We start from the raw sequence: 14,984 nt of genomic DNA on the forward strand, positions 1-14,984 counted from the left end.
CAGAATTCTTCTTTGGTGGCCAAGTGTGGTGACTTCTGTGGCTGATATTCCTGACCCTTGTAGTTGCAGTGATGAATACAGGGACCTAACACATTCCTTTAGTATATATTTCCTCCAGTTATTTCAAATGACTGTTCTGCCTTTGATTCATTCAATCTTCCTTTACAACAGCTCTTGAAAGTATGATCCTTTCTTTATCTTAACTCTTTGTTTTTCTCACAAAACACAACCTTTATACCAGAAAGTATGGAATGTAGGAAATACGTTTATTTGCATGAGATTGCTGTTTACCAGATTGTTTCTATATTCTGGCAAACTTTGGTGTAGATTGGTATTGTACAGTTTACTCCTGCTTTCTGCCGCTCCTCTCCCATTCCCTTAAGGGCAGAAGCAGAACTGTAACAATCAATTACTATCCCCCCCCCCGAATTGTTCACTTAATTGAAGGGCATGTGTAGAACTGTAGCATACAAAACAGGGGGATGTGTATATTCTTTTCCAAAAGAAACTACATTTTGTGGCTGTACTTACTTCGCCAAACGTTTATTAGGCATTGGAAATATAGGCCATCATAAAACATCCATATATACAATTTTAAAATATATACAGATAAACAGCCATGTAAAAATATGTAATAATGAGGACTTTCATTGGAGTTTCTTCCCGCTAAATAGTGCCATTCACCACCCTAAGAGATACTATTGATAAAAACTCAGCCACCCTTGAAGATTTTGTGGCTGTATTCAGTGTTCTCTAGCAGGTGCTGAAATCACAAGGTTCATATCAGTTAATGAAGAATGGGAATTGAGAAATATGTAATGGTTTGAACTGAAAGCATGCATTAATTGCTAGGATTAATCCATTCATTTCCCTGTGATAAAATGGGAAATTGGTTTATTTATTTAATTTGAAGCAGGCTCCTGTGGTGTGAACTTGTTTTGAATATTTGGTGGCTATCCCTTGATTTGGACAATAGCATATTTGACATGGCGTTTGAAAGAACAAATGACTTACCTGTGTAATCTAATCAAGAGAAATTATTATCCCAAATGTACTCTCAGCATAAAACTGTATTGATTTGTTAATTAATGTAAGTTCACCAAAAGGAAATATAATTTGTTATAACAATTCTCAGCTAGTAGTAAATTTTGTGCAAAGTGTGAGTTTTTCTATTTGTAATATCAAAAACAAACAAAAACACCAACATGATACTTTTAAATGTTGTTATTTTTAAAATAAAATCTTGGATAACAATTAATTGTAAAAAGACCTGCACTTAAAATATAGAAGGTTAATGAAAATTATTTCTACGTGACAACAAAATACAGCTACTGTATTAAAAAAGTAGCATTTTTAGACTCTGGAATAGTTCGGTTATTTAAAAGATTGCTATGTAATATTCTTTAATATTTTAACATAGCAAGAAAAACATATTTTGAAGATTATTACATAGTAATATTTTAAATAACTGAGAATAGTGTTTAGAGTCATTTTTAAAAGCATCTCTTTAAGATGAGGTTACATTTTTATCAACTATCCTCATTCTTTCAGTGCTGGTTCAAGAGTTCTTAGAAAATAATGTAAAAAAATAAAATAAAAACAAGATCCAAATGTGAATCCATAAATATGAAACTTTGTTGTGACCCTTCCCCTGTAGAGGTCTTGAGTTACTAATGGGGTTAAGAATTCAACTCTTAATGGGACTTGGTGCATTAGTGTTTTGTATGCATGGAATTTGGCATTTGGTTTAATAAGTGGTTGACATTGGTGATGTCCCTTAATTTGCTTAAATCTAATTGGCTCTTTTATCAGTCAAACCTGTATGGATTGGCAATTGATCAGAAAGGGTCAGCCATGACTGTGCATGTAGTTAAATGATGGAACCACCAGCTAAACTCGGTGCTGCATTATAATAAGCTGAAACCAGGAAAACAAATGATCTCAGAGTTGTAAAGCGAAAGAAAACAGAAGTTTTGCATGATGTTCAAGTTCAGAACAAAGGCATTATGGAGTGTATAAATTTTAAATACACTGCATTTGGCCTCAAGACTTTTTTTTTTCCAGAGGAACTGAAATCTTGTCTGGAACTGTCTTTGTTACATCAAAGAACTGCATGGAAAGCTAAAAGAGACAGAAGAAGCATAAAAGGGCATAGTTTAAAATGATTAGTGACAAATTTCATACTGCAGAGGTAGAAATAGTTTTCTTCCGAGCTCTCTTTTCCCCCCTAAAAGGAATAAATTCATCCCATTAATCTTGTCCTAATATGTTTCAGGAGGAGTGTGTGTGTGTGTGTGTGTGTGTGTGTGTGTGAAGCTCAGCAGAATAATCAGACATTGGCATTCAAGCAATTTTGAAAATAACTCAAATAATTTTGAAATTAACTCAAATAAATAGCAATTATGGTCTTGAAAATAGCATGAGGAAATTTATGAGAACATTATACATTCCATTATAGTTGTCTTGTGGGATGGTTTCGTTGTGAGAAAGACAAAGGAGGAGGGTGCAAGGAAGAACCTACTTCTTTGAAATGTATGTTGTGCTAGCTCAGTTCAGTAGGCAATAGAAGCACCTGCCTAGGATGTCACAGTTCAAGTGGCGCCAGGCTTCCCTGGAAAACTGTCAAATTAGGAGCACATATGTACCCCAGACCAGAATCCCGAGGGGGGGTTGGGGGGGAGTGAAGGGGCAGCATAAATGTTCTCTACTGTTTTCTGTCCTATTGGCACTGCTATATCTGCAGTGTGTTATACACTGGGCTCCAAAGCTCTTATCTTACTACACTAGGGATTATATAGCTACATATGAAATTTCATGCATATTAGTTAATATCTTGACCCTCCTCCATGAAAATAGCTGTTTTAGCAGAGATGGTTTGGAAACTGCAGCTGGTGGAGAATTCAGCAGCGAGGGTCTGAACGTATAACACCAACTCTGGCACAACTTTGTTTCCAAGTAAAATTCAAGGTGCTGGTTTTGATCAGGAGTCTGGTGTGATCCCACTTACAATCCCCACTCCGATCTTCCTGCTCAGTTCAGGAAGGATATGTGTTTCGGCTGGCTCTCCACTAAATAGGGCTTGAGTGTTGCCAGAATTCTTTAACTCCTGAGCTTCATAGAAGTGTCTTATCAATGCAACTTCATTTAATTTATTACATTTATATCCCCCCCCCTCCTCCAACAAGATTAAGGTGGCACACATGGTTCTTCTTCACTCATTTTATTTTCTTCACAACCCTGTGGTGTAGGTTAGCTTGCGAGAAAGAGTGTGACCCGCTGAGCTTTCAAGTCAAGTCTCCCCAGTCTGCAAGCTAACCACACTACCCTGTCTCTTACTTTACAATGGGAGCATTTAAATTTCTCGGTATTTAATGCATGCAGATAGCAAGACATAATGGCTTACCTTTTAATATATTTCTACATACAGAGGCGTAGGAAGGTCAGGTGGTACCCAGTGCGGAAAATTTCTTGTCACACCCCCCCCCAACACATTGATTATGATTTTTTTTGTCTGCTAAAATGCATTTACGTTATTTCGTATTTTCTTACAAAGGAATGTGGATTCTGAGCCTCTGATAACAAGTTGACGACTATGGACAGATACTTAAATCTTTAGGATGGATTGTGTTTTGGCTTGTGTTGTTTTATTTATATTTATTGTTTACTTATTTAATAACATTTGTTTTAAAAAACCTGAAAAGTGGTTTACAAAAAAAACCACAGCAGTAAAATCAAGAAATATTAACAATCCTACTTTAAAACATACAAAAGCTAAAATATTAAGATTAAAATTATATCAACTTCCTAAGCATCTAGGTATGCTTGCCTAAAGAAGAATGCTTTTAGCAAGTGCCCAAAAAGAGTCTAGCAAAGGCACATGCTTTATTGAAATTTCAGCTTTCACGACATAGGAAAACGGCCACGTAAACAGCTATTTTCATGGAGGAGGGTCAAGATATTAACTAATATGCATGAAATTTCATATGTAGCTATATAATCCCTAGTGTAGTAAGATAAGAGCTTTGGAGCAGGCATTTTATTTAAGAAAAGTTTTTTTGTTTTGGTTTTTTATGAACCGCCCTCGTAGGGCAGTAATTGTTCCTTGATAATTTGTCACCCTCCTCCATGATGGCACCTAGGGCGAACCGCACCCCACACGCCTTTCCTACGCCCCTGTCTACATATACATTCTGTATGACAGTTCAGGAATCAGAAGGAAAGACTTTATGTAGCTGCAATAATAGCAGTCTGCTTTCTCAATAAAATGTCATCTTAATAAACTGTCAGCAGAGGAAGACATCATGATTTTATTTTTAAAAAACAAAAATGCATTAATGTATTTCTTATCCTGCTTGCATGGAGCTTGCTACAGTGCAGAGGTTAGCCTTCTGATTAAAAAGAAAAAGAAAAATTCAAGCAAAGTGAGCCAAATATCAACTTTTGAGGTCCTAAGCATAGCAGAGGACGCTTTGAAGCTTTCTTGCTTCCAATAGCCTCAGCAAGCCTCCAGCATAGACGTGGCTCCCTAACACAGTTATGTACTCTCATGTGGGTTATATAGACGAAAAATGATAACAAAAAGGAATTCTCTTAAGTGCATCTTGAGGGCATGAATTGTGGGGTTTAAGCGGAGAAGAGGGGATCAATCACTGATCCCACCCCCCACACATTACCAGGGGATAAATAGTGGGATATTGTTCCTTAAGTATGATTTCCACAAGTGTTCTTTTTTCCTTTTGGCTTTTCCCCCATTTTCAAAGGCAGGCATTCTATAACTTTCAGGTTAAAACCAATCCTGTTTGAGATGAAGTAGTTTGAAATGAAACAGTAAAATAAAAAAATGGAAAGAAGAAGACATCAAATGCTTACTTAGACTTTTAGGATTTGCATGCGTGTGTATTGTAAGATTGTGGTTATATTGCAGCGGGTTTGCCATTCTTTTAGAATTGTATTTTGACTTCTTTAAAATCATGCTCTGGTCATTACAGATGCTCTTTTGGTCTCCTTTTGTGGGGCTTAGTCTAGAGTCCAGCTGCATTTTTTACAGCTTTCTGATCCTCACAATGCATGCATGCAGGATGGTACTGGACCCTAGTTGTCCACATATGTTTCAGAGATCAACATAGGCTGCTGCCCCACACTGGCAAAAGGAGGATCCTGGCAGAAAAGCAGCTGAGACTTTTGCTTTGTTCCTACATGCTCACAACACTGCTGAAACAAGAGGGCTTGATGTTGTTCTCTTGACATAGATTAAGTGAGCTATCTTCATTATGGGGGGGGGGTAGAATGTTTTGCCCCCAAAGATGTAGTAGTTTTACTCAGTACCTTCCCAGTGAGTGGCCTGTGGTATTCTGTTTAGACATTGGAACCTTGGCTTCAGATCCATTCTTTGTTGGAACGCTTGAGTTGCAAGAAGGACACCAACCTAAGAACACAGGAAGCTGCCTTATACTAAGACCAGCATTGTCTGCACTGGCAGGCAACAGCTCTCCTGGATTTCAGACAAGGTTCTCTCCAAGCCCTACTAGGAGCTGCCAGATATTGGACCTGGGACTGCCTGCATGCAAAGCAGAAGATATACCATTGTTGGTGCTTCCCAAACTGTACTCCGAAACCATGCTCACTTCAGAATCCAAAGTGCATATGCTGAAAGCAATTGTGTTTTAAGTCACATCAGTCGTGATTTCACTATAAGCGTGGTTATAATCGTTGGATATTATAACCATGAAGTGAAAATAGTACACTAGACTATTGGACTATTGTTTGGATCAATTGATAGACTTGAGCTCTTCATTCCGCAAAGAAGAAGAAGAAGAAGAAGAAGAAGAAGAAGAAGAAGAAGAAGAAGAAGAAGAAGAAGAAGAAGAAGAAGACTGCCCTCCCTCTGAAATGAAACGAAAATAAATAGTAGCTTAGGTCTCTCAATTCCATTGAGAGTGAGGAAAAACATGAACCTGCTTTACGTGTTCCTTGCCCCACTATGAGACATGTTCTCTGTGTTTGGTATGGATGGGTTTTTAAATTTGTGCTTTGAGGACCCCAGGACCCCCCCCCCAAAAAAAAAATCCACACAGACACGTATTTTAGTTTAAGGTTGATGGGCAAATAATTTAGGCCACAACCTTTCTAATTACACAATGTGAGTGGTATTGGCTTAGGCATTGACAAACTATAACTGACTCCTGCCCTCCTAGCAGGGAGTCTGGAAGGGTAAACCAAACAAGGGTGCTCCATTGATGCAAATCGACTAAAGCTCACCCTGGTGTTCCCGTGGTCCTGGCATGGCCCTAGCCCCTCAAGCGGACTTCAGGCAAGATCTAGGACCCCCAGATTCCTTTAACAGAATACCCTTTTCGTGGAGGGGCAAGTGATGGCCGTGTCTCCTCCCCGACACAACATTAAGCCAATGCCTAACCACCAAACCTTACAAAGTTGTGATGATTGCTGGGAGGTAGGTGAAAACCAAATGGCCAGTGTCAATCTGCCAAGTGGGAAAAAAATTCCTACCAGGCCCCTGCCACAAGACAGGTTACCAAATGAAGTCCCAAGCAAGCCCAAAGCACAGACACCAAAAGAGGGAGGGTGGGCGGAAGTTTGGCAGCGTGAAGCAAGTGCCTCTGACACATCGCTTTGACATTTTTGTACCCCCCACGCTCGCACCAGCCCACCTGATTGGCTCTTGGGACTGGCGCGATCCTGGGGCCATCCCAGAGAGACCCGGGCTACGCCCAGCTCCTGGATGTTAGTGGGGCCCCAAGGTCCCGCACGCAAGCAGGACCCTCCTTGAAGAGGATCCCATTTCTTAAGAACCATCAAATGATGGAGGAAAGAGGTTTCTGATAATGATACTTTTCATCTCTTAATGTATCCTCCCTTATGTAACCAGAGTTGGCTATAATGCTTCGTCTTTTACTTTGACGTGTAGGACAAAACCCAGCCAAGCTGTTTTGAGATTTTGCTAAATGACACCGTGCACCAAAAAGTCTTTTAAAAAAACTTGGGCTAGCCAATTTCAAACAGCCATGCAATAATTAATTCGCTTGCAAGAAAAATACTAAAGGATAGTTGCTAAAAATGAGGACATTAGCATAAAACCATTGATGGCAAGTATGTATTAAAGGTACGTGCAGCACCTGAAGCATTACCCTTAATTTGAGAGGTATGGTGCATTTTTTATTAAATCTATATTGCCATTCAGCACTCTGGGTTTTCTTTGTGGAGGCCACGTAGGGCAGTTACTCTGACAGTGGCGATAAGACCATGGTATCAAATTGAAAATGTGTAGATACTGTCAAAATACAAAAACTAAAATAAACACAACTCTTGGTTATATGTCAATCTTCCTCCCTAGGTATTGCGTGAGCTGCTGTGATGTCACAAAAGCCATAGCTGAGAAACACAGAATCTGTTCTCAAATGTAATCTTAGGATATCCTGTGAATTGCATGTACCATGCAGCTGTGTTACGTGTGGTGTAGTGGATCAAGAAATTGACTTTGACTTTGACCATGATTCCTAGGTTCATGATGCTTACAAAGTGAACTTGAGCCAGTCACACACTCACGTGTGCAGTTTTATGTTGCTGATTTTTACATCTTCATCACTGGAGGCTCATTTGACTTGCAGTGCCTTCCAGGAGCTATGATGGGTACAACATCTGTGGCCCCTGGACATAGATGCCCTGGTCTCAACCCAACCTACCTTACAGGGTGGATTTGAGGATGAAATGTGCACCATCTTGAACCCCTTAGAGTAATGTACAAATTAAATAAACAGTGATTGGTGGTTTCTTGACTAGTTCATTTTTCAGCCCCATTGCTATGCCAGTGTGATGTAGTGGTTAAGAGCAGTGAACTCGTAATCTGGTGAACTGGGTTCTATTCCCCGCTCCTCCACATGTAGCTGCTGGGTGACCTTGGGCTAGTCACACTTCTCTGAAGTCTCTCAGCCCCACTCACCTCAGAGTGTTTCTTGTGGGGGAGGAAGGAAAAGGAGAACGTTAGCCGCTTTGAGACTCCTTCGGGTAGTGATAAAGCGGGATATCAAATCCAAACTCTTCTTCTTCTTCCCCCTTTTTATGCCTCTTCATGCACTGTTATTGAGAGAATAAACATAATGAGAGAAAGAAACACCCCTGAATATGTTGTTTTGCTCTTTGTGGACCTGACTATATTACTTTGTGTCTAAATGTAAAGAAAGCTCCCGACAGTCGTGATGTATTAAATTATAACTGAGAACTAATTCAAGGATCAAAGATGCTCTTTGGGAGAGATCACTTTACTGGTAGGAAAAATCATTACCTTTTTCCCAGGCTCATATATTTGTACTATATGTCTTGGAAATATCACTCCTCACAGTTTCTGAATCTTGATGTTTAATTTAACACAAAGGTCTTTGAGCAGCTCAATGGGAGGCTTTTGCTGGCAGAGTCTCATAGAAGAAAATTGAAATGTACATGTTTTTTCTCATGTATCAAAGAAGTGCAAGAATCTAAACTGACATTTTACATCAAATGAATTATGAACTGTGTACTGTGTACCTAAGGGAACAACAAGCAAATTAGATTTTTTGTTAAGGGGGGAAGAGAAGCCAAAATAATAAAAAAAAATAGGTTTTAGCTGAACCTGACATGTAATGCAGTATTCTTTGTACACTAGAGAATATAGATTTCTTCAAAGAGCCAATACTTTGAATTCTTTAGACATATTGTGAACAAGACAACGAGTCAGTTCTAGTATGCTGCAGCTGGAACATTGAACTTTGCTAGTATTGCTTCTTCATTGGTTTTGACACATGATTGCGCTGGAATGCTTGTGTTGACATGTTATGCTATTAATTTATTCGGCCACAGGTCCACTGGATCAGTTCTTAAACTAACCAAAATGCAACATAAGTAGCTCTCTGCCTTTCTTGGGCACAAGGCCTGCTCAGTGTTCCTGGCTCTGGGATGCTTTCATTAGATCTTGTGGGACCATCGGAGTTTCTACGAGATCTCACGTGAGCACCCCTCCTCCCAGAGCCCTTCATCCTGAGCTGTATGAGGCTTTATAGGTTGAAAGAGATGTAGGGTAGAAACCTTGATTATTTTTATAAATGCATGAAAATGGAAGTCATTCCAGATTTCTGAGATTTCCAAGCCTCTTGTCCTCTTTTTCTTGCCATGTCAGAAGATATAGCTGTTTAACATATGACTTCCAAATTATATATGTGTGTGTGTGGTGAGTGAATTAATTTTGAAGCTATGTGTCCTTAACAAGAGGTCAATAATACATGACAGCATACAAAGCAACTATAAGGACCAATGGCTGTGAAAAGGAATTTATTCTTTCAGAGATTTAGATTAGCATGTGATATCTATTTATTTGTTTATTCCTTGTTTTGGTAGCTCATTATTCTATGACAGTTATTGGCTGGGTATCTTTTTAAACAGCATGACATATAATTGGCTTTTCTGGACAGCAATAGATTCCATCTAGTGTCTCCCTGACACGTATTTATAATCATTAATCAGTCAACTAATTGCTTATTGGCATTCTTTTATTCTTTGCATAGTTTTAGCAGAAGTTCAGCTTGAGGATGATAAACTTGCAAAGGTGCTTGTAAAGATGAGTTGCCGTGTGCTCCTCTTAACTGTCCCTTTAAAGCAGTGGCTAGATGTTGTTCAGCTACAACTCCTATCACCCCAGACCGGGGAATCCCCAAACTGCGGCCCTCCAGATGTTTTGGCCTACAATTCCCATGATCCCTAGCTAACAGGACCAGTGGTCAGAGATGATGGGAATTGTAGTCCAAAACATCTGGAGGGCCGAAGTTTGGGGGTGCCTGCCCCAGACCATTAGGCTTGCTGGTGGTGCTGATGGGAGTTGGAGTCCAGTAAACAAATGAGGGTCACAGACTCCTTATCCTTAGCTTGGAGTGTGAGCCAATTGGCTAAGCAACGTGAGTGGGTCAGATCCTGTGACTAGGCAAAACTTTAACTAACACCAGAGTTCAAATTACAAAAACAGAGTTATTTCTATATTTTTAAGAGAGCTGAAGAAATAAGCTATTTTAAAAGAAAGAAAACTTATATTCATTGATATCTAAGGGAGACTTGGTTACTAAACAAAATTTCTTTAGCAGATATGAAGGCATTCAAAGGAAAGACAAGTCGCAAACCCACCCTTTTTCATCTCTGGAGATTCTGCAAAGGGCTGCCAAGTAGAAAGAGGCTCAACCAAACAGGAAGCCAGCTGCTTTTGACATCCCTTGTTGTTTAGTCGTGTCCGACTCTTCGTGACCCCATGGACCATAGCACGCCAGGCACTCCTGTCTTGACATCCCTGGGGTTCATTATGTAGAGAGAGGGCCCAGTGAGGTGGGATAAGAGATATTAATGGAACCAGCCCCCTCTTGATTTTTTTCTGTCAGATCAGGTTGCAGGGGGAGGTGTGAGGACAGTACTTTTGATGTGACTTAATCTTTACCTTGGTTAATGGCATGAAGAGTTTCTGAGCCCAGGCTGCTGTCCAAAACATCTGGGTTGGCAAAGGCTATCTTCAAGGTACAAAGATGGGTGGGGGCTTTTTGATAGAGGGTGCAATTCAGTTTTGTAATACTTTTCATTCTTGTACTTCTTCTTTGTAATTACACCATGCCATTTCACCATGCTAATTGAGCATTTACTGGACAAGATGTGTTGATTCAGTAAGTTACTGGTGGAGTGGTTGCCCCTTGAGGGCTATATTAAACCTTGAGCAGAGCATTTTGAGTAGCATTGCTTGTTAGAGCCAATATATCACCCTGATAGGTACATGGCTCTTCTGTTAAGAATGTGGCAGAGAAATTATTGCTGCCTTCTAATTATTGCTTAGATACTAAGCAATTCCTTGGAGGAGAAGTTAGGACTAAAGAGATGAAAGAGGAAAATGTTTCCTGAAACACTCCTATTATTAAATATATGTGAAATGCTTTATTTTTGAATAATCAGTGGGCATTTGATATATGGGTGCAGGTGATTAGTTGCTTGGGAAGTTTAATGATCACCATGTGAACAGTTTCACAGAACACCTTTTTTATTACTGCTCAACAAGAGACTCCACAGAAGTGCTCTGATCCTTTAGAGTGCAATTTTGTATTTTTTATGTTTTCAGAAATTATGTGTAAATTATATGTAGCTCTTAATACAATAAGAATATCCCACATTGTCCAGCATGTAAACAAAACCTCTGTAGTCCATACTTAACTCTGCTTGGATTCACATGGAAATAAGTTGCCTTTAATGGAAGCATTTGAAGGCGTTTTTTTAATTGCAGTTTCCCAAACATGTTGTCAGATTTTGAGTAGGGCTGGAGTCTGACTTACATTGCTGTGCCCAATATTTTATGTTGTGTGATTTGTATTGCTTATAGTTCTAAGTGTTGGATCGTATTTTACATTCTTAATAAATTTGTAAGCTGCCCAGAATATTTAGTTGATGGATAAGGAAGGAAGGAAGGAAGGAGGGAGGGAGGGAAGGAAGGAAGGAAAGGTGAACCTGTGGATTACCAACTCCCTTTCTATTTGAGAGTGTTTCATCTTAAATCATGTTGGTGTTGGGGGAATGGCTCTGAGCACAGACATGGCATGATAATGGCATTGCAATGGAAAGCCTATAGTACAATAGTGCAATAATGAAGGGGGGGAGAATATGTTGAATTAAATGGACCATGCTTACATTGCTTTTGATCCTCAGAAACAGGTTTTGTTTGTTTGTTTTAGTGCATGGAGCATTTTGATTCCATCCAGCATATGTTCTCCACATTTTTCTCTGCTCTAATTCATCCATGTTTTTCGACAGCTCCAGATGGCATGTTGCCTCCAAGGCTTTCATCTGCCACACCGACCAGTCTTCAGGTTGCCTGGTCTACACCAGTTCGCAACAATGCTCCAGGCTTACCCAGCTACCGACTCCAAATGAGGCCTAAGCACTCCCTAGAAGATAGACTAGAGTAAGCAAATAATAAAATCTATTAAACATAGTGAAGAAATGTAAAATGATCTGCAGAGTAGCATTTCTGTACATATGTAATGCGTCCCACCTTCATTTTGTTTCCTATTTTCTCTTTTAATGTATTTTCCCCCCTTTAGATTGCTTTCTGAACCTTCAGCATCATTAACCCATTTAGTCACAGAACTGCAGCCGTACACATCATATGAAATGAGGGTTATCGCCTGCAATGGATACGGTGATACATACAGCAACTGGACTCTAATGATTACAGCAGAGGACAGTGAGTAGTTTGTGGAACTGCAGGGTGCATTTCTGCTTAAGTAAATGCCCACAAGGACAGCATATAAGACAATCATATCTGATTTAATGATAATAGCATTTTTCAAGATTCATCACTCAGCGCTCTTAAGCAGGTTCACACTTATCTACTGGTGAATCAATGGAATATTGAAAAGCCAGATAAATGCATAATTGCAGAAATTTGCTCCTATAATTTGGTTTGGGTGATCCTACTGATCTGCAGCAAATGTGTTGTTTCTTTAAAATTACTTTGGCTTTTCATTTACCTAATTTTAAACCTTGAAGTTCTGTTGGAAGCAGTAGTTTTTTGGGGGACACTCAGGATAGCGGCAACACTTGGTGGGAACAGGATGTTGGAGTAGATGAGCCCTTAGCCTCATCTATCATTGCTCTTCTTATGTACCACCAAGAGCTACTCAGACCCTGGTGCCTGAAGCTTTGTTTGTTTGCTTTTTAAATGCACATAGAAATGAAAGTTGGATGCAGGAAAGCTGCATCCTTGATGGAATCTGCATCCAATGTTTGCCTTGTTTCATGATAAAGCCAGACCTAGGTGGAATCTACACACCTATAAAAAACACACTGCAAAAATGCTTTTTGAAAAAGCGTTTTGAAAAATACATTGAATTTGGCATAGTTCACTGTCTCCATCTAGTGTCACATTTGCATGTTGCATTTTACAACACATTTAAAACGTTTTATTTGCAGCCGTGTAGCTGAGTCCCTAGATGGATTTCACACTTTCCCCACCCCTCACCAGTGTATTTAACATGTAGAAAGCCAATGAACAAAGCTTTTTCAACATGGCAGTTCATCAACTGGAATATCTTTACCGGCAGTATTTCAGTCTGCTAAGCAGCTCTTTAAATACAAGAACTCTGTCAGAAGCCACATTTGGGTGTGGGATTTAAATTATCACTTCTTTATTACTTTAACTATTTCCCGTAACCCTAGAGCCAGAAATTGGTTAGAACTGACAACACTTTCTGAACAACTCCCCATTTTGGTTGTATTTATGATACCACCACTGAGATATCCTCTAAAACTGGTATATTGTACTTTGCTGATGTGTTTTCCTCACCCTCCGAAAACATGCAACTCTCATTATGTTTAATACTTAAAAATCTCTTTCTATTGCCCGCTATGTGTGTTTGGGCTCTACTGTTCCCACGGGTGTCCATGGGAGGTTAATTGGCTACCCCACTTCACCCCAGTCTGTACCAGTAAGTAAGTAAACACTCATTTCTAGTCAGGTGATTAGAAAAGGTTAATGATAATTTTGTACCATTCTTTAAAAAGTAGAGACTGAACTTTTGAAGCAGATGAGCAAAATAGCCTCCCATAAAAGATAATTTAATTTGCCAAAATGAAACTACCTTCCAGTATTAATGCTGTAATGAAATGGCTTGAAGAATGAATCAAAGACATTAAGGGAAGTGATATGCCCCTCCCCCTTCCACTCCTCATATTCTGTAGTTCGCTCTATAAACAATTCCTTCCGAGTAAAAAGAGTTTATTATTTTATTTTCAGCATTGGCAGGCTAAGCTGTGTTGCTGTCATCCTCTTGCAGTCTTCCTTCCAGTGACAACTACATTGACAACATGTTATATTCCACATTGATTTTACAGTTAAGGAGCTGATTGTGATATATAGAGATTTTAAGAATTCAGCTGAGAGGCTGACTTTTGCCTTTTATCATTCCATTAAAATTTTATAACCATCTTTTTCATGTCATTTCACCCATGAATTCTTACTTTAGAAAGTGATAGCTACTGCTGTGAGCATAACTTTTTCTCATGTTCAGAGCATTTTATTGTATTAGCAAACTACCCCAATTATAGTTAATACTCATGTTTTACATAATTGTGCTGACCCTTTCAGCCAAGCAGGACCATGCTAGTTGGTGTGTGTGTGTGTGTGTGTGTGTGTGTGTGTGTGTGTGTGTGTGCGCGCGCGCGCGCGCGCGTGCAAAAATGATTCTGCTTGTCACTTAAATGGGAAGTACTCTGCAAGAGTCTTGGGTACCACGATTTAACACTTCTCTATCCAGAGGGGCCAATTAAACAGCTCTCCAAAGTCTTGTTTGAATTGAGTGAGTTTTAAAGGTCTGCCTTTTTAAAGAGCTGCAGAGAGAGCATATGGAAAGACATCCCTTTTAAAAAAAAAGTGGGGGGGGAGTAGAAAATTGAAGTTAAGCATCTCTTCTCATATGTTATAGCAGATAATGTTAAGAGGGCTATGTCTAAACTCTGCAGGGGTTTGTAACACAAGTTCATCTCATTATCCCAAATGTTTCACCTATAATGCCAGCAATGTACTCAGTAGGGATGAAAGGCTTATTCCTCTTATCGCAAGGGAGAACAAACTGCTTGATTATTTTCCTCCTGCAGATACCCACAGTTTGATTTTTCAGATATATGTATAATTAGAAAAATTGCTGATGACCAGCCCTGAAAAAATCTTCAAAGAGCTTTGAATTTATTTAAGATGCATATCCAAAAGTCACCATGCCTTATATTTAATATGCCTTAAATGTGGTATTTCCCCCCCCCCCCTGTGTTATTATCATCCTAAAAAGAATGCTGCTTCAACAATATAAAATCTATATACCTTTGCTGGCACTGTAAACATTCAAAATACCATTCTCCCGCCCTCCCAATTATGAATATAAAAGTTCAAATTCTGATTTAAATTAAATGAGTGCCAAAATTGG

At 39.2% G+C, this 14,984-nt stretch overlaps 1 protein-coding gene across 1 annotated transcript in view; it reads left to right on the forward strand.

Moving 5' to 3' along the window:
- The window catches only part of USH2A (usherin), a 452,818-nt gene that overhangs the window by 271,405 nt on the left and 166,429 nt on the right, over positions 1 to 14,984 (forward strand). Inside the window, exons 40-41 of the mRNA XM_060273280.1 lie at positions 11,818 to 11,968; positions 12,108 to 12,250. Of these exons, the coding sequence (XP_060129263.1) occupies positions 11,818 to 11,968; positions 12,108 to 12,250 (294 nt within the window). The remainder of the gene's footprint in view (positions 1 to 11,817; positions 11,969 to 12,107; positions 12,251 to 14,984) is intronic.

Source organism: Zootoca vivipara, chromosome 3 (genome assembly GCF_963506605.1).
Source record: "Zootoca vivipara chromosome 3, rZooViv1.1, whole genome shotgun sequence".
NCBI lineage: Eukaryota > Metazoa > Chordata > Lepidosauria > Squamata > Lacertidae > Zootoca > Zootoca vivipara.